Source organism: Schistocerca cancellata, chromosome 5 (assembly GCF_023864275.1).
Source record: "Schistocerca cancellata isolate TAMUIC-IGC-003103 chromosome 5, iqSchCanc2.1, whole genome shotgun sequence".
NCBI classification, from domain to species: Eukaryota; Metazoa; Arthropoda; class Insecta; order Orthoptera; family Acrididae; genus Schistocerca; species Schistocerca cancellata.
The window spans coordinates 473,763,058-473,784,152 of NC_064630.1; the positions used below are offsets into that span (position 1 = coordinate 473,763,058).

The 21,095-nt window shown below is 44.6% G+C and overlaps 1 protein-coding gene across 3 annotated transcripts in view; it reads left to right on the forward strand.

The window, feature by feature from the left end:
• LOC126187586 (nocturnin) overlaps positions 1–21,095 on the forward strand; it is a 399,558-nt gene that overhangs the window by 245,950 nt on the left and 132,513 nt on the right. Inside the window, exon 1 of one of the 3 annotated variants that reach the window (XM_049928762.1) lies at positions 7,858–8,132. The exons of the other annotated variants lie outside the window; for them this stretch is intronic. Coding sequence (XP_049784719.1) covers positions 8,029–8,132 — 104 coding nt within the window. The 5' untranslated portion in view covers positions 7,858–8,028. Of the gene's footprint in view, positions 1–7,857; positions 8,133–21,095 lie in introns of those variants that run through there. 3 annotated transcript variants of the gene reach the window in all.

Here is a 21,095-nt window from a genome sequence, read left to right on the forward strand (position 1 = left end):
CAGAACAGAGAAGAGATGATCTAGACCGAAAGGACGCTGATTATCCACAGATTTACAAACGATCGGCACAGTTGTAACTATGATTCAAGCTACCGAAACTGGGATTCCTTATATCACAGCTATAACTTAAACATTTTTCAGTCAACTTAGTCCTAATCAGCGGTTCATTAAATTATAATCGTCAGGTACAGATTTATAAAGTGATGTAAAATCCTTTGAAAAAACTATAGTACTTCACGAAGAATCTGAGGACGAAATTACCACATGTCACAAATGTAAGATAAGGCTTCGGAGATTCAGATTAGTAGGTACTTCGAAACATTCAGTGATGGTTGCGCTGCAAATAACACTAACTAATACATTGCCAAGATTATGGCTGAACAGTGCTCGCATTCAGTTTTCTTTATTGTGAAATCACATTTTCAGTTTCAGACACTTCTAAATGGAAGATTTAAAAAAGAAATTGCTCTTATGTATCTAGATGCATACCCTGCAAGCCAATACGTAGTGCATGAATGAGGCTACTAGAATCAATATTAGCCATTATTCTCTGTCCTGTTTAGTTCGCAAATTTAGAGAAGGAAAAAAACTGTTAGTATCCTCACGAAGCATTCTCATTTTATTATCATCAACCCTTCTCGAAGGAAGGAAACACATTATACGTCGAGTATAGTTTGACTTAACAAGTTTGTCTGTGTGACCATCCTCCGCAGCAAGCATATAAATATTTGTTTTGTAAATAAAACTGCCTTTTCCTGCTGCTAGTTACTTTGTTTATCCCATACGCGTTTCGACTTCTCCTGTTCTAAGGCATCATCAGTGGGATCTATAAGGATACCGTCTTGTTAGTTATAGATTTTTAAACAGTTCACTTCGCGATTTTTTGTAAAAAAAAGTAATTACTTACGATTTGATGATCTGCGTTTACTCATATCTCGTCTGGAGCGATGAAAGTGGTAGTGCGACCGCCAGACCAGATGTGAGGAAACGCAGATCAGCAAATCGTAAGTAATTACTTTTTTTACAAAAAATCGCGAAGTGAACTGGTTGATAATCTATAACTAACAAGAGTGTATCGTTATGGATCCCACTGATAATGCCTTAGAACAGGAGAAGTCGAAACGCCTATAGGATAAATAAAGTAAATAGCAGCAGGAAAAGGCAGTTTTATTTACAAAACAAATATTTAGTTTAACTTAATTTTCCCAACGTGGTTTCGCGAGAGCAGCATCGTTTTTTTTTCATTTTGGTCGCACACAACCTGCGCACACATCTCCAGACAATGTTAGTTACTCGGATGGAAATGGGAATCCTTTCTCAATACGAAGATTAACCGATTGATTGCGTGCCACTGAGATGACGCCATACGCTATTCTAAGACCGGGGATAATAGGAGAAACCTTCGGTACAGAAAAGCTGCAAATTCTACCTCGTTCATTGGTACTCTTTATTTGCGTCAGAAACTGTATTAAAAGGACATTCTTATTTTCTTTCTTGTGTTGCATCCGTCATATTCGAAACTTCTTTTGACATTCCAAACGTTTTTGCTACTTCAGACTGTTCTGCGATGTCTATTATTCGAAGACACAGCTAGAAGAGAAAAAGAGAAATCGTGACCAGAACCCTCGCATAGAGCCCAAGAAACATAAATACAGATGACAGAAACGTATGCTCTGTTGCTTTTTCAAGTGGACCCCTGTCACGAGCTGAATGTCCAGCGACAAAGAAACATCCACCGGCACCCTTTATTCGCCAATACTCTTCACACACTGTAGCTGAAACGTAATATACTTTTCGTACGTGTACGAATCCACCTCCATTCAAGTAACTACTGATCATTTGAATTCAGAGGTTCCATTTTTTCTAATAAAATAAAAAACTATTGTAACATATTCACTTGCCGCCCAAGCTAGATCACTCGTTTAATTTTGCACCTTCTAAGGCTGAATCATCTAGACAGAATAATTTTTCTAAATATTTAATTGTTGTGCGTGAAGTCTAGTTCTACGCAACAAAGGCTATCAGTATCGGATAAATTGCAGCATAATGCGACATTTATACCTACTTTCAAAGTCTACTTCTTGTGGAATCGTTGCTTCTGCTTATTTGAGGTTGATACTCTGTAACGATCCCTCTGCTTTTTCCTGCTGTGTCTTTAAACGCCGGGCAGGTGGTCGTAAACGGCTTATTTCTCAGGCCGGAGCAGCTAGCTCTGCATCTTACGGCGGAAATTGTCAAACTGCCAGCAACCAAATAGAGATCTAACTCAGTCCCGACCGTGGAAGACAATCAACCCTTGCAGGAAATCTCAATTAATTAGGAGACTGGAGAAAGTGAACAGTGCTTACAACTCTAATTCGGATTGAAGTTTTAACAATGGGATATATTTTCCTAGAATTTACAAATGTACTGTCGAAAGCGGCCGTCACTGACAAAACAAACTACAGACATACAAAGACGATAGTCAATGAACGCAGGAATCAATATACATAATTTCAAAAGAATCTGAACTGCCCTTGGATTTTAAAGTACGGAATTCAAAAGTACTGAATTCATATGAGGAGAATCCTTACATATTACAGGGAGTGCTGAACACATGACGTAGCTATAGAGACGATGAAAGGGGGCGTGGTGGTGTGTGGTCTCGCGGCAACAACGTGACGTAGTCGCGCACGCCAATTGCAGTCGGTGGTACCAACAATGATGAACCCAAACATTATGACTACCTGCTTAATAGCTTGTTTGTCCATCTTTGGAACGAAACATATCACTGATTCTGCGTATCAGGGATCCGACAGTTGGTTGGTAGGTTAGTGGAGGTATGTAGCATTAGATGTCTACTGACGCGTCATGTCACTCGAGCAAGTAACAAACCGCTGATTTGCGTACACGGTGATGGCGCACGATGACGACCCAGATGGCTTGCATTGGATTTACATCAGGCGACTTTGGTCGCCGAGACTTCAACGTGTGTTCACTATAACGCTCCTCAAACCACTGTAGCTTCGTAAACAATAGGAATAACCCCTTTTTGTATCCCCTACAATGCCGACCATAACCTTTCCGGCAGATGAAACCAACGTCGTCCGCTTCGCTACGGAACCACCGATTTCCAACCAATGCTTTGTATCTCGTTTCGCTCATTATACTGCTGAAAGATGACGTCGCCGTCGGGGAAGACACCAAGCATGAATGGATGCAGGTGGTTCGCAGCTGTCAGCGTGTCTTCAATTACTACCACAGGCCCCATGCAAACGCAGGAGGATGTCTCCCACAGCAAAATACTGCTACAGCCAACCTGCGTCCGTGGCGCGCTGCACGTTTCGAGCCGCCGTTCACCTCGATGACGACGTTTGTGGAGACGACCATCGACCTAGTGTACCAAAAATGTGATTCACCCGAAGACAGGACGCGTTTCCATTGATCGACGATCTAATCACGATGGTCCCGAGCGCACTACAGCCGTAATTGACGATGTCGCTGGGTCAACATGTGAACAGGTAGGAGTGGTCTTCTGCGGAGCTCCATGTTCAACAATGTACGACGAACGGTGTACTCCAAAGCACTTTTTCGTACACCAGCATTGCGCTCTTTCGGCAGAGATGTCACAGATCAACATCTATCCTACTTTACAGGGCAGACAAGCCTCCGAACCCCACGTTCTGTGAAGAGTCGTGGACGTCCAACCATCTGGCGCCTAGTGGTAGTTTAACTGTCCTTCTACCTCTTTCCTATATACTCACGACAGTAACACGCGAACATTCGACCAACTTAGCTGTTTTCGAGACACTCGTTGACACGCTCTGCGTAATAATAATCTGCCCTTTACCAAAGTCGGTTATCTCAAGGATTTCTCCATTTGCAGCCCATTTCTTCTCTAGGGTCATCCCTCGTCCGTGTCTGCTCCGGTTACACACTTTTGTTACAGCGTCACTTGCCCGCAACGCCACCAAACGGCATCCAACGTCACGTAGGCAGTGGCCATAATGTTTTGACTTACCAGAGTATGTCTATCTTTTGCTCAAGGTAATGGGCAGGCAAGCTTTCATCTGGCAAGGCGGCAAATGTCGAGTGGCGACAGTCTAGGCGCTTCAGTCCAGAACCAAGCTGGTGCTACGGTCGCAGGTTCGAATTCTGCCTCGGGCATGGATGTGTGTGATGTCCTTAGGTTAGTTAGGTTTAAGTAGTTCTAAGTGTAGGGGACTGAATGACCTCAGATGTTAAGTCCCGGAGTGATTAGAGCCATTTGAACCATTTGAGCGACAGTCTAACGCACGCAAATCTGAGTCGTCTTGCCGCAACCGTTGGTCCGAAGAGAAGATGGTAAACTGGTCTACGGCAACAGTGGTGTCAGCATTTAGACTTCAGAATGTCTGCACGCCGGCGAGCTTCCGAGCTTAACAAATAGGGCTAGTACCAGCTGCTGGGACGTGCAGTGGTCAATGGCTGCCTGTTGGGACTTAGAGAACGGACAAGGTCTTTTGTCTGCAGAGGTTTCCCGTCCTACCTTGACTCCAGTGCATCGAAACACAGTCGTTTTCGTAGCACTGCGCCTCCTCTACGAATAAAATGAACCGTTTGAATTTTTGTCTGAATTTAACAGTTGCCGCTATATTGGGTAAATAAACAAATACTCTCACAATGATTGCAGCCGAATTTAGATTCCAGAAGACTGTTCCTCAGTATGTTAGGAACCTCTCTGTTATGGTCTCTCTTATATCTGAACACTTAATCAGGGGCAAATTTCCATTTAACGTTAGGGGAACTCCGAAATAAAACTGACAATTCGTTAACTATTTCTCCAGTGAGTCAGTCATTACAAATGTGTCTGTAATCTGCAATGATGTGTACTAATTCTTAACTACGTGCAATTTCTTTCTTTCTTAGCGGCCTCTCTCAAACACACTGGAGCGTGACCCGACGAGGGACGAGCCATGCTTGGATGGTGGCCTTACAGCTCGAATCCCGTTCCCCTTGGCACCACGTTCTTCATTCTATAATTCGTACATGATCTCTAAACTGCTGCAAGGCTGATCAACATCTTCTCCCTTGTGACGATCCCTTACTTCTCCTCTTTTCATGTTCTTTTATTTTTTCTATAAAGTTATTGGATTCTGGCTTGTCATCTAGAATAACCAACATTTCAGTGTTGCCGCCCATCTATTTCTAAACACGCTCATCACGTATTACTTGTCATCAACATCATCATCATCACCACCGTCATTCTCATGATTATTACCACAAATTTGACATCCGCCGCTGTATGAACACATTCTTCAGACTCCATCCATCACAGTCTTCATGAGTCCATTTACTCCAGGATGTTTTCTAATGTCACCAACCCGTCTTTCATTTTGGCAAGCGCTAAACTTTGGAAGAGCCTTAGTGCTTCTGAATCTCAGAATCTTCCATAAACACGGCCAGCTTGCACAATGATCAAGAGAAGCAGAGTTTCCTCGTTTGGCAGTGAGTCTTTATATCAATCTAGTCTGGAGCGTCTCAGGCACTGATTCAACGCACTGACTCCAGTGCAGGTAGATGAGGAGCAGGTCCATATTTGCTCACCACTAAGCGCCCTACCAAGCTGATTACATAATGGATACCAACAGCTGCACGATGCGAATGTTCTGACTGGGTATTGGTAGATAACGTTCCTGTTTGCACTGGCAGGTAACAACAACACTACTTTGATCTGGAAGATAGACTTTCTGATAAAAAGGATCTGTACACATTTTAATGGACATTAATATGGGGTTTGTTCACCCTCCGACTTTTATGGTGGCATGAACTCTGATGAGGACACTTTCAATGACGTTTTTGCATATTTTTGGACGAATGGCAGCCCATTCTGCCCCAAGCGCTGAAATGAGGGACGGTAGTGATGTTGGACGCTGAGGTCTCAAATTAATTCTGCATTCTAATTTATCCCAAAGCTGTTACATTGGGTTCAGTAATTTTATTGGTCACAAACCATTGCCTGACACATTTGTGACATGGTGTATTGTGCTGCTGAAACAAACAATCATCGTCTCGGAACTCTTCCTCTACTAGACGCAGTACCCAATGCTGTAAAATGTGTTCATATCCTTCCGCATTCATATTTTCTGAAGTGCAATAAGGGAACCACACCCCCATGTCATAACACCACCTCCTCGTACTTCACTGTTGGCACTACTCATGCACTCCGTCTTCAGGCCACGAGTGGCCTACCGGGACCATCCGACCACCGTGTTATCCTCAGTGGAGGATGCGGATAGGAGCGGCGTGGGGTCAGCATACCGCTCTCCCGGTCGTTATGATGGTTTTCTTGACCGAGGCCGCTACTATTCGGCCGAGTAGCTCCCCAATTGGCATCACTAGGCTGAGTGCACCCCGAAAAATGACAACAGCGCATGGCGGCCTGGATGGTCACCGATCCAAGAGCCGACCACGTCCGACAGCGCTTAACTGCGGTGATCTCGCGGGAACAGGTGTATCCACTGCAGCGAGGCCGTTGCCCGGCACTACTCATGGCGAAAGGTAATGTTCTTAACGTATTCGCCAAACCCAAGGCCTTCCATCGGTTTGCCACCAGAAAACAGCGTGATTCATCACTTCAAATCACTTGTTTCCAGTCATCCATTGTCCAATGACGTCGCTCGTTACACCACCTCAAGCGTCGCTGAGTACTTACTACAGAAATGTTTGGCTTTAGACAGTCTCTCTACCGTTTCACCCCATTTTTTTAACTCTCTACGGACAGTCATTGTGCTTGCTAGACTATTGGTAGCACTTTGAAAGTCACGAGTGATTCCTTCTGTCGATTTCATGCAATTTTTTACAACCACTTTCCGCAACTCTCAATGGTTCTTGTCTGTCAGTAAGCGAGGTCTGCTTGGTCTTTAGCTGTGGTTGTTCCTTTACGTTTCGACTCGATTGTCACATCACCAAGAGTCGACTTGGGCAGCTACAGTAGGACTGAAATATCTCTCATGGATCTGTTACACCCAGTGACTAGCTCAAGTTAGAAGTCAATAAGCCTTCCCGACCGACGCATTTTGCTGATAACACGATACTAGCCCGCCTCGAACGGTTCTAGGCGCTACAGTCTGGAACCGCGGGACTGCTGCAGTCGCAGGTTCGAATCCTGCCTCGGGCATGGATGTGTATGATGTCCTTAGGTTAGTTAGGTTTAAGTAGTTCTAAGTTCTAGGGGACTGATGACCTCAGAAGTTAAGTCCCATAGTGCTCAGAGCCATTTGAACCAGCCCGCCTTTTATACTGATGGTTCCACTTCTTGTGACATTTACATTGGGGTGCCCGAATCCTTCGACCAGACAGTACATCCGTACCTAGCCACCCGATCATGTTACTTCTTGCCTTGTCGAGACAACAGTTTTCTTGGTTGTACCAAAGTGATTTATACTGGAACTCGTCTGCAAACTTTGAAACATGCTTGGTTATCACAATTGTTTACAGTCACAAGAACAATGGCCCAGTGGCCTCTCTGGGGGAATCCCTAGGGCACCCCGAGGGAACGGCGACCTTCGTTTCTGTTATTGAAATGAGGCAGCCGCTAGGCGCCGACTCGACACGCGGCAGGAGACGTTATCTCATGTAAACAAAGATGCGGCCACCGGGTCGCACGTGGAGCCGAGATGGCGGCGCAGATGAGCCGCGAGGTTTTGTGCTTCCGTGGCGGTCCGTGACCTCCCGCAAGCGGGGCAGCGGCGTGGGTCAGGGGTCGCGCCGAGCCATTGTCGCGGTCTCCCAACACAGGCAGTGAAAGCGGCGGCCAGGGGGAGCCGCCGACAGCCGCCGTAGCGTATAAAACGGCGAGGGCGGCCACGCCCGGGCCAACTGCGCATGCGCCGCGAGTCTCAACAGTCTGCTCGGTTGGCCAGCCGAGCGTGAACCGTGCGCGGCTCACTTTTCCGCTTTGCTTTCGCGCTGTGCATACCCCGACGGACGGTGTCGGCGCAGAGCGGATCAGCTGTCAGTCGTCGCTGTAGGCGTGACGGAAGCTCGGAGCGCAGAGAAAGTGACGCCATGTCCGTGAGCGAAGTGCTCAGCGGCGCTGGCGGCGACAGTGTTGCCAACACCGGCGCCGACAAGCGGAAGAGGCACCCCCTGCAGAGAATTATCTTGGCGCGGTAAGTAGTCGACGCTTCCGCATGTGTCTCCTGCCAGTCGGTGCTCGTGTTTCTCTCCTATCTGCCAGGTCATTGCCACTCTGCCCAGCGTATATGAAAGTGACCATTTGTTTGTTTGTTAATCTTCTCTGTATTCCTACTCCATTCATCCGGTTACAATGAAGTTTTGGTGAGCTGTTGTGCGCATGTCCGCGAAGATTTCTGAGGGCGTAAGAACCACCGACCAATTTGGTGGGGGTAAAAAAGCGGGTGACGTACCAGAGTAACTCAGGAACGTCTGGAACAATTTCAATCAAATTTTGTACAGACCTGTTATTTGCGTCATTAAGTGTCCCCTAGGGGTGAATGTCGAGCGAGATATTGTGATACGTAAAAACATACGATAACGATCGATATTAGAATCGAATGCATCGTTTTCGTGGATGCTTGGCACATTAGTGACACTTCCGATAAATTTGCGCCCTTAGGAGTGGGGTTGTGGGTTCAAAAAATGGCTCTGAGCACTATGGGACTTAATATCTGAGGTCATCAGTCCCCTAGAACTTAGAACTACTTAAACCTAACTAACCTAAGGACATCACGCACATCCATGCCCGAGGAAGGATTCGAACCTGCGACCGTAGCAATCACGGGGTTCTGGACTGATGCGCCCAGAACCACACGGCACCCGCGGCCGACTGGGGTTGTGAGGGTTGCAAAGACAGTGACATATCAGCATATCTCTGTAACGACTGAAACAATTTCTTGGTACACGTATCACTAGAAAAAATTACTGTGACAGCAAGACATCCCTATCATCCCTTTGGTTGACGGCGGGGATGAAAACGGGTGACATAAAAGCGCAATTCAGGAATGCCTGGAGCAATTTCAACCAAAGTTCGTTTACACGTGAATCTTTTACATGAAGTCCGCCCCCGGTAGCTGAGTGGTCAGCGCGACATATTCTCAGTTCTAAGGGCCCGGGTTCGATTCCCGGCTGGGTCGGAGATTTTCTCCGCTTAGGGACTGGGTGTTGTGTTGTCCTAATCATCATCATTTCATCCCCATAGACGCACAAGTCGCCGAAGTGGCGTCAAATCGAGAGACTTGCACCAGGCGAACGGTCTACCCGGCAGGAGGCCCTAGTCACACGACATTTACATTTATTTACATAAAAATACTATGGGAATGAAATAACCCAATTCTCTTAGGGATGGGCCGGGGAAGAGGATGAGTCACATTTACAAATGTTGGAAAATGATCAGTTGGTATTTCTTTCACGTATACAAAAAAATTGTTCAAATGGCTCTGAGCACTATGGGACTTAACTGCTGTGGTCATCAGTCCCCTAGAACTTAGAACTACCTAAACCTAACTAACCTAAGGACATCACACACATCCATGCCCGAGGCAGGATTCGAACCTGCGACCGTAGCGGTCAAGCGGTTCCAGACTCACGTATACAGTTGGCCGGAATATCTTGTAATTGTGACATAAAGTCACGCAGGAAGAATGTGACCATATTGCAAATCAACAGGAGTACTGGACAATAGTTATATTGCTTACGGAATAAGAAGCCACCAGCTGATAAACTAATGACTTTATCTGACGCGTTTCAGCTTTGTTACGACTGATGATGGGTTCTACCCGAAACGCGCCAATAAAGTCATTAGTTTATCAGCTGGTGTATTCTTATTCCGTGACCAATACAGCATTTGTGCAGTACTGCTATTTATTGACCGGAATGCTTTAAAATAATTAAGCGTACATGTCTTATTTGTGTTGATCAGTGTGTCCACCAGGTGGCACGAAAGATCACTTGAAGCGAGCCAACGATTTTGTCAGCATGCGAACCCGCGAGCAAAAAGGTAGTGGAAAATTAAACTTCTCACTGTGTATGAAGGAAAGGAGGAAAGTTCTTTGCCTGCCAGTGGATGTTTTTTTCTTGTCGAGAACGTTTTAAATTACGCTGTTTACGACAACACAGTTTGCCCAGCTTTTTCTTTTAATTAAATAATTTTCGGCAGACCGTATGGTATCTTCATTGGACACAAAACGTACTTCGGCCACGAATATGTTTAGATTTGAGAATAGGTGAAATTCAGAAAATGTCAAATCTTGTGACTGGCATGTGTCATCCAACAGTTACCGTCATCCAACAATTACTACATACTTCAAGCCCCACCGTTTAAAAACTGCTAATACGTCGTTCTCGTGGGGGATTATGTTCTTCTCTCGCATTCGAGGCCTCATCTCAGTATATTTCCATGCATTCGATGCAGAACACTTGCACGTTGTTCCCCACTTACTGTTTTAGCCTTTGCTTCGCGAACAATAGGAATAATCCCTTTTTGTATCCCCTACAATGCCGGCCATAACCGTTCCGGCAGATGAAACCAACGTCGTCCGCTTCGGTACGGAACCACCGATTTCCAACCAGTGCTTCGGCTCTTGTTTCGCTCATTACGTGGAATGATGGACTCAGGTCTCATCCACGATGCAAACTACACCACAAAAGCACTTGGAGTCCTTTTAAAGTGATATGAAGTGTGCTGGTTAATTTGTTTTCGTTTATGGTCACTGCTCAGCATGTAATTTCTGACGCCCATCTCGCATATCGCTTTCTCGAGTTAACATCGCACATTAAAACGTGGCATAGTCTTTATTTCGAAGGGCATATAGCGTCATCTACCTTTCATAGTGTGAATTTTGTCGAGATTTGCATTTCTTGGAAAAGTTCATATTAATTAAGTGTCCCCTAGGCGTGAATGTGGGGTGAGAAATTGTGACATGTGGAAATATACGATAACGATCGATATTAGTATCGAATCCATCGTTTTCGTGGTGCTTGGCACATTAGTGACACTTCCGATAAATTTGGGCCCTTAGGAGTGGGGCTTTGGGGGTTGCAAAGACAGTGGCATACCAGCATATCTCTGTAACGACTTAAACAATTTCTTGGTACACGTATCACTAGAAAAAATTACTGTGACAACAAGACATCCCTATCATCCCTTTGGCTGAGGGCGGGGATGAAAACGGGTGACATAAAAGCGCAATTCAGGAACGCCTGGAGCAATTTCAACCAAAGTTCGTATATACGTGAACCATTTACATAAAGTAGAATTTTTTTTATTATGCTACTGAAATTTCGGCGTTACGCCATTGTCATGCACAAAAAACTAGTTGATGATATGTCATGGCACAACATAAGTTATAGGCAAGGATACTCTTGTAGGGTTTTCTTTCACTTTACATCAATGGAGACAACAGCTGTCATCACTGGCATAAGTAACATAATTGTTAAACTTGTGCTTTTCACAGTTGTGGAGGTATATCAGAAGCCAGAACTGTTACCGCCATTACTGCGAAATAGAATACAACTCCCGGGTTCGATTCCCGGCGGGGTCAGGGATTATCTCTGCCTCGTGATGACTGGGTGTTGTGTGATGTCCTTAGGTTAGTTAGGTTTAGATAGTTCTAAGTTCTAGGGGACTGATGACCATAGATGTGAAGTCCCATAGTGCTCAGAGCCATTTGAACCATTTTTAGAATACAACTCTACAATTATCCGTACTTATAGCCGTGATATAGCACTCTCTATCTCCGCCTAACGACGACGTAACGCCCAAATTGCAATAGAAGAATAAATAATTATAAGTATAAAGCCATATGAGGAATATGACGTCCTTTAAACACAACTGATACAAGCTGAGGAACCATGCTACAAGAAGTTTTCATCTGTTGTTTCAGATTCGGAACGTCTTTCAAAAGTAGAAGAGTGCGTTTGAATACTGGCACCGTCTTGTTAACCGGTACAAATAAAGGAGAATATTTCTAACAAAACTTCACATATTTGGGATGATTTATTGTTGATGATAAACCGCCCAAAGAAAAGTATTTTATGACAGCAAAAATACCACTACGTAACTAGTCACTAAAACATCTGTTTGTTAGTCACGATATGTTTATATACTGTTCTGAGAGCGTTACCGTTCAGTTTAAAATCATTATGGCGGTGTCGCAAGTGATGAAGCAGAGGGTGTGTAACGTTGGCAGGTGATATTATACTTCCTGTCAGGTCACTTTGCAAATGCAGTGGAAGAAAAAGCATTCAGGGCTGTCACTGGATATCCTCGGTAATGCCAGGTTCTCTGTGAAATGTTAGCTTGGAAACTGTATAGCATTTGTACAAATGACCTTTAAAATTAATCAGTTCGTTCCACTCGGACAATTGAAACTTCAAATATACAATGGCTTGCTTAAAAGCATGATTCAGAGCACATCGATACGTCTCATTGGTGACCGTTCTTTGTTAGTATTGTGACATCGTTTAACTGAAATTGTCATCATCGCCTGCACACTTGCTCTGGAGCAACTAGCGTGAAATTGTTAAGCTGGCGTCTCCTGTGTAGTTCAAAAGGAATGACTGTCAGCCATTTTTTTCCGTAGAGTTTATAATCTTGTCGTAAACAAAAAAAAAGATAGAATCAGGGTGTGACTCAGCACGTTCAGAATTTCAAGGTATCGATCATGGATTTGCAGATTGGGCAATCCCTTTGCCCAAGGCGGTTTACAGAACCGATGAAATACATAAAGTAGCGTTTTCGACTGTCTTGTTAACAACGCCTTATTACTTCTTCTCTGGCTTCTTCCTCTTCTTCTTCAGAGCTTCCAAGAAATTTTAGGCCTATGACATGTTCCGTCTCCCATCATTTCCGCTCTTCCATTACTCCTTAGACCAATTCGCTTGTAGCTGCATACTATTTTTATTATCCAATTATTTCCAATTTAAATCCTCCTTGCAATTCCTGCACCTGTCTTTCGTTTTATCGTTGATACTAACAACCTTATGACTTCCTGATTGATACTAAAAACCTCAAGACTTCCTGACTACATTTTTTCTTATCCTACCCAAGTAATATATACCCTTTGATCGACCTATGGAATTTTGTCTCTGCTGCTGTCAAATGACTCTTCTGCGTACAAGTCGTAGCCCTTGGGCAATGCACTCATGTCGAGTGCGGCAGAAACGAAAGGGTGTGAGATGAGTTTCTGGAGTTTTTGGTGCCTTAATACTGGAATCTTTAAGCTAAAGGGGACTACCTCACAGGAAATCAGCCAATTTGGAAGGTGTTGAGTAGGCAGTCCCTCCTCCCGGCTACCATATCAAAATGATAGTCGGCTGTTGAGGACGAGTAAATAAAAAAAAAAAAAAAAACACTTACAAACCCCCAAGCTGGCTCGGAACAGGACGACGACCTGGGCAAGAAATAGCATAAAAGATTTGCGATTTCAGTAGAGCAAAATCTCGCTGCAGAAAAAAATCATAGTATACTTAATATCTTCAATGAAACTTCAACAAACGCTAGAATGAGGATCGGAAAACTGACTGAGAAAAAGGGACTCCGGGGAAAGTGAATCAGCTTGTACAATTTTCTCACCAGTAACCTATTAGAAACTAGTATATCGTTATCAAGTGACGAATTAAATGCAAACACATACATTTCGGAGCCTACAAATTCTGCGAATCACTTGTATCGTAGTAGTAATTCGAGCTGCTGTATTACGTTCGTCTCTGGTTTTTACGACATTCGGCAACAAGGACATGTCACTGCTGCGCAATTAAGCCCCGTTACCTCAAGGTCTAAGCAAACGCCGAGGCAGTGCTTTAACAGCATAGCTTCCCCAAAGCAAGGAATACGAAGTACGGAACATTTCCCTTTATCTCATGCAAATTGTAGACAACACACTGTGATCGATGTTAATCACCAGGGAAGTCGTCTGTGTTTTTCCGGGTACTGTGCGGCTCCTGGGCTATCCGTCAAGGTGGCGACTACTCCGTGCACGTACGAAGGACGCGGCTTTTGGCGGCCTACCAGTCACGTCTCTTCCGGGCGCCGCCGTCTCACGAGAGGTCGTTGGTTCCACAGCACAGATTCACGGGTAGCGACGCCTTTCCGTTTACGTTACGGCACTGAATAGCTTTCGAAAATAGTTCGCCGTATGCTGTTTCGTAACACTGTTCGGCTGACCCTTTTACTCAAACTGATGACAGCAACAACATTCTGGACAGATTGACACATCATCTTATTAAATACTAAAATGTACCGACGTTTGGCAGAGTCGCAACGGCCTTTCTCACGGCATAGACTTTGCAACTGTTGTGATCTGAGGTCACGTATCCAATATTAGGTGGGGTGTTCAATAAGTAATGCAAAGCATTTTTTTTTAAACATGTTAGGTTTTAATCAGGATTACAATACACTGTCTTAGTCCCCACTCTTTTGGCTATAAAACCATGTATTTCAACATTATCTCCATTCAATGCGACGACCTTACGCCACCTTACTGTGAGGGCCTGTATGCCGCCATGATACCACCCTACTGGTCGAAGACGGAGCCAGCGCCCTGCTGCATTAAGGGGAGGTCTCGAGAAAAGCATGTTCTTTGAGAATTATTTTCTCGGCATGTGTTCCATATATCAGTCTCAAATTTGGTCAAAATGTTTATAGATATTTCCTTTACAAACTGGAAATTTTTCGACCGGAAGTGTCGAAGAGCAAAGGTGAAAGTGCAGCCGAAACGTAACAAAATTTCGGTGTAGACCTCCACGCGTGGTATGTCACAGGTCAGCCGGCTCGTCTGAAATCAAAATTGAGTTGACGTTAGCGAACTATATAAGATTCTTTAAGAGTTGGACCTCGGTTAAGTTATTTGGACCATAGGAAATAAAATGGCGGCCATCTGAAAAAAATAGGGATTTTTAATGGATTTTTCGACTTCGTCGGCCAAGTAAAAATATTTATAGTTGATGGATTGGAATAACAATGTTACAACTCCTAGACAATTTAGTTAGATTCGTCGGAAACAAAGTCATGCCAATCGCTTCAGTATATTTGAAGTTACCATACCGCGCGATAAAAAAAAGTCATTTCGAGAAAAACGCGTTTGAAGTTTTGACTACATATAAATGCAATATTTTGGAACTTACGTTCAATCTGCTATTCCGGGTCCATAAACTAGTCCTTCCTCTTCCTCATAGAGGGCGTTCTGCTCGATCTGGGTCATCCTGGGCTGCTCCAGAACCGCTCGTACGGCCGGTGCCAAGCGGTTTTCGGCCGCTTGAGTCCGGTGGTCGTCCGAATGCTTGGCGAACTGCGTCGAATAGATCCCAGGGTGATGCCCATCGTCGTCATGGTGTTCAGAATTGCTGAATACCCTTCGTTGAAGCTGCTCACTGCCAGGACAGTCGCAATCTCCACAGTCTTCGCACCAGAATGCAAATGCTTGGGGGCTAACTACCAAACACACGCGTTGAAACTTTCATTTGAATTATGTTTGTTTCCTCCCAATCACCGGTACAATAACTCGTCCTCCGAAAGAAAAAAAACTGGTGCGTGAAAAATGCCGATTTCAGGCAGGTGCATTTTTTTGTTCAAATGCGAAGAACAAACATTCCGTTTATTATTCGGAAAAACCGTTTCAGGGGTGAATTCTAAACACTTCTATGGATCCAAAAATGCAATTTTAAAAAAAGTCGATTTTTTTAACCGAAAGATAGTAAACCTCCCCATCAGCCACATACTGCTTCCCGCAGAGTGATTCCTTCATTGTGCCAAACAGATGGAAGTCGGAAGGTGCGAGATCCGGGCTATAGGGTGGATGAGGAAGAACGGTCCAACGAAGTTTTGTGAACTCCTCTCGGGTGCGCGGGCTTCTGCGAGGCCTTACGTTGTCATGGATAAGTCTTTCGTTCAACTTCCTGTGGGTTGCACAATACACTTCCGAGTTGATCGTTGAACCATGAAGGAGAGTTCAAATGGTTCAAATGGCTCTAAGCACTATGGGACTTAACATCTGAGGTCATCAGTCCCCTAGACTTAAAACTGCTTAAACCTAACTAACCTAAGGACAACACACACATCCATGCCCAAGGCAGGATTCGAACCTGCGACCGTAGCAGCAGCGCGGTTCCGGACTGAGGCGCCTAGAACCGCTCGGCCACAGCGGCCGGCTATGAAGGAGGGCATCAAACAGAATAACCCCTTTAGAGTCCCAGAAGATCGTCACCATGAGTTTATTGCCTGAGGGGGCGGCTTGGAACTTTTACTTCGTAGGAAAGTTGGTGCAGCGCCACTCCTTGGATTGCCCTTTAGTTTCCTGTTTAAAGTTATAAGCCCATGTTTCATCGCCTGTGACTATGTCCGACGAAAAATTGCCACGATCAGCCTCGTAACGCGCAAGCAGTCTCTCACAGATGGTCCATCATTGCTCTTTATGATCATCTGTTAGGCTGCGAGCAACCTGGAGGGTAAACATCTTTCGCTACACCAACTGGTGGCCGAGTGCGTCATCTCTACGAATAGAGACGTCCAGATGAATAGCGGGGTGATTGTTGTCCGTCGACCACCTCGAACGAGAGTGTCCACACGTTCCAACATTTTAGCAGTCACAGCTGTGTGTGGCCAGCAGGCAGGTTGGCACGACCTTGTTGCGATGATGACAGACGCATCGCCCCACAACGCACCGTGCCTTTTCTGACAGCCAGGTCTCCGTAGACATTCAGAAAGCGCCAGTGAATATCTGCGATGCTCTGGTTTTCCGCCGAAAGAAACTCAATGACAGCTCTCTGCTTGGAAAGCACCTCCGTTACAGACGCCATTTTGATGGCTACGTAATGCTTCGCCACCTACTGGAACTTGATGAAACTATAGAGGCTGAAGCGGGAATAGTCCACGATGCCCCACAACAAATTCCGCCTTTTTTGTTCAACCGAAATTGGCCGAGAAAAAAATGTGTTACATTCTTTATTGAACGTTCCTCGTACATAACAGTAGACGCCAAGCATCGAATACGAGTTTCTCGTCAGAATTAGTCACCGGCGAGAATGAATGAAAGAAGAAAGATTAGATTTTTGAGTCCTTTTGACGACGCGGTCATTTTGGGTCGAAGCATGAGCTAGAAATGATAGTGATTGGGAAGCCAGTTGGCCGTATACTTTTCCAAGCAACTGACTCGAAATTGTTCTAAGCGTTTCAGAGAAACACAAGAAAGCTTGAATGTGAGATCTAAAACGTTATCAACGCACATGCGAGTACACACCCTTACGACTGCGACACCTAGATCGGTGGAATCAGGGAGTTAAAATGTTCCGTATATTCCATACGTTCGGCAGTCGCTCAAAGAGGCATCGCGGGAGTTATATGCGGTCGGGTCCTCTGCTAACAACGTAATGACGGAATGCTGTGCTCAGACAAGCTTGTCAGTGATCCTTGCTGATCAGACAGGTCCTTCCAGGAGCCGATAACAATCTGTTTTCGTGCTCTTGTGATAGCCATAAGTCACTCACCGCGAAATGCATTCCTCACGCCACATACAATAGCGTCAACGACTCTTGCATTGTTCTGTGGCAAAGAATAAGGTGGTTCTATACAGGGATTTCACCATTATAGGCACAAACGAGGAGAAAAAGACAACGAAACAAGCAAATAACCCGAATAAACATATGTCCGGAAACCAACGATCTCCCACGAACACTACGTACTACGATTGAGCACCTGAACCTCCGAGGATGCAAATGCATACATGAACCTGGAGGAGAAACGCCTTACAACAAGTGTTGCACATGTCCAGGGTTCATGTGAAGGTGTGCTTCAGCATGTCTCTCCATCGAACCCCGAACACGTTCAAATATCCCAGGCGTGTCGAGAATGCAGTGACAACCGTAAACAATGCGTTTCCGGAATTCATGGATACTATCGACAGGGCTAGATTACACCAAAGCTTTTAAATATCTGCCAGCCGGGGTGGACGAGCGATTCTAGGCGCTACAGTCTGGAACCGCGCGACCGCTACGGTCACAGGTTCGAATCCTGCCTCGGGCATGGCAAAATGGTTCAAATGGCTCTGAGCACTATGGGACTTAACATCTATGGTCATCAGTCCCCTAGAACTTAGAACTACTTAAATCTAAATAACCTAAGGACAGCACACAACACCCAGCCATCACGAGGCAGAGAAAATCCCTGAACCCCGCCGGGAATCGAACCCGGGAACCCGGGCGTCGGAAGCGAGAACGCTACCGCACGACCACGAGCTGCGGGCCCTCGGGCATGGATGTGTGTGATGTCCTTACATTAGTTAGGTTTAAGTAGTTCTGAGTTCTAGGGGACTGATGACTTCAGAAGTTAAGTCCCATAGTGCTCAGAGCCATTTAAACCATATTATAAGAACAGAAGTATTATTTACTTCTCATTTAGTAGACCTCCACTGCACTCGGCCGTATACTACGCAGTAAACCTTAAATGTTTAAATTATGATTTCATCAGTGTGTCAGTCCGCTCTGTTATTGCAGCGGTAGAACTTATTTCGAATCAACAGTGGAAGTCAGTGTCCACGTCACCCTCTTTTATATTGCCCACCTGCAACACAACCTTTCCAGATTCCAGCTCCATTAAGAAATCACTATTCCAATGTTCCTATCAAATATTTTTAACGTGTTCACAAATTTTCGCGCAGTTTTATGCAGTTTCTCCATTCTGCGTCAGTATATTCAAAATTCTAATCTAACTAGTATGAAATGTAATTAACAAAACTGTGATCAATCTTTCCTTGAAATTTGAATAGTTGCTTTGACTGCATCTTTATCTCCATTTATGATACACACTAGCGCCACGCCCCAGCTTCTCATGGGAAGCACTAAGTACCTCCGATCCGACTGCTTCTCTGGCATAGCGATGATAAACTATCCTTATATTTGTTCCTGAGATTAGGGTATACATACAGACAGAAGTAGGCGGCGAGGGATTTTAATTCATCATAGTGGAGCTAGTATGCATGAACTATTTATAAATTATGTGCACAAACCCTCGTTGTGAATCAGCCTATCTTCCAGTAAAACCGTATCAAAATCCCTAAAAAAGTTTCTCATGTTAGCTTTCACATATAGACAGAAAAATGCGGCGGGGGATTTTTGTTTACAACGTGTAGCGATTACTGCGTTAGTGTGTCTGGAACTCAATGGACTCTTGAGATTTGTTTAACAAAAAGTTTTGTGAACATTGAACTCCTTAGATCCAGAGCTCCATGACAAGTAGACAAGAAAGGGAGAGGTAAAGGATCGTGGCGCTGTTTGTGTATGTGTGTGTGTTTTAAGAGCTCGCCATTATATTTGCTCTTATTGATTCGAAGACCACTAAACAACCTAATTCCGAGCTGTCATACAGATATATCGGGTGTTCCTGCTAAGAGTCATCAGGTACATTTTCTCTCGAGTTTCGGCAAGTATCCGGTATTTCGTTTTTACAGTATGTAGCTGGGGTCAGTTCAAACGACAACCGTCCATGACGTCATTCATGCGACGCCCATTGCCGACGGGAAGTGTCGCTCTGTTTCCCATTACAATCAAAATTATTTTTAAAGAGGAATTTTACGTGCCCATTCGACAGAGTGGTGCCAAATTAGTCTAGTGCTATATTTGTTTTGTCGATATGTATTAACAGGGACAGTAAAACACGAAATATGACAGTATTCCAGCAGTGACTGAGCAGCGCTGCTATGTGGCGCGTGCTGTCGTTGCTAAAGTTCTGATTACTCTTCGTGTTTTACTGTCCCTGTTGATATCATATCGATAAAGTGAATATTGCGCTAGACGAATTTGGGACAGCACTATCGACTGGCACGTAAAATAATGGTTTAAAATCATTTTGGTTGTAACAGGAAACAAACCAACCCTCTCCGTTGACAGTGGGCGTCGCATGAAGCATGTGATGAGCAATATTTGTTTGGTTAACTCCAACCACACGTTGCACAAAGGAAATTACAAATACGAGCCGCGTTTAAAAAGTCCGTGCAAAATCCGAGAGATGGCACCACCAGCGCGTGTCGAGGTCATGTTTAGTTAGTAGCATCTTTGGAAAGAATGCACACCACTCACCAAGTTTCAGCCATATTAGTCTATTTCTTTCTATTTGGCACTCGTGTGAATCAAAGAAGTCGAGTGATTCTCCAAAACTGGACGAAAAAGAATTTTGTGTGGTGATTCAACATTACTTTATGAAAGGCAAAATGCCTCAGTAGACTGAAAGAGAAGCATGATAAACATTACGGTGACTTTGCACCTTCGATTAGAACAGTTTGTAAGTGGTTTCAAAATTTTCGGAGTGGCGATATGGGACGCCCTGTGGAGGTTAAGACTCTAGAAATCATTGATAAACTCCATGATATGGTGATGGATAGCAGAAGAGTTAAGGTGCGAGAGATTGCTAGTACTGTGGGCATCTCGAATGAACAGGTATATAATATTTCGCATAAACATTTGGACATGAGAAAAGCATCCGCAAGAGTGGTTCCACGATTGCTCATGCTTGACCAAAAACGGAATCGTGAGAAGTGTTGCAAGGATGGTTTGCAGCTATTCAGGAAGAATCCGCAGGACTTAAAGCGTCGTTTCGACACTGTGGATGAAACATGGATACTTTACTATACTCCTGGGACCAAACAACAATCTAAACAGCCGGCCGGAGTGGCCGTGCGGTTCTAGGCGCAACAGTCTGGAGCCGAGCGACCGCTACGGTCGCAGGTTCGAATCCTGCCTCGGGCATGGATGTGTGTGATGTCCTTAGGTTAGTTAGGTTTAATTAGTTCTAAGTTCTAGGCGACTGGTGACCTCAGAAGTTAAGTCGCATAGTGCTCAGAGCCATTTGAATCAACAATCTAAACAATGGGTTACCAAGGGAGAATCTGCACCAAAAAAGGCAAAGACCATTCCTTCGGCTAGAAAGGTTATGGCGACTGTCTTTTGGGATTCGAAATGGATAATCCTTATCTACTATCTGGAAAAGGGTGAAACTATTACAGGTGCATACTATTCATCGTTATTGGGCCGTTTGAAAACCGAGCTGCAAGAAAAACGCCGGCGATTGAGCCGCAAAAAGTCCTTTTCCATTACGACAATGCACCAGCAGTTGTGGTCGCAAAATG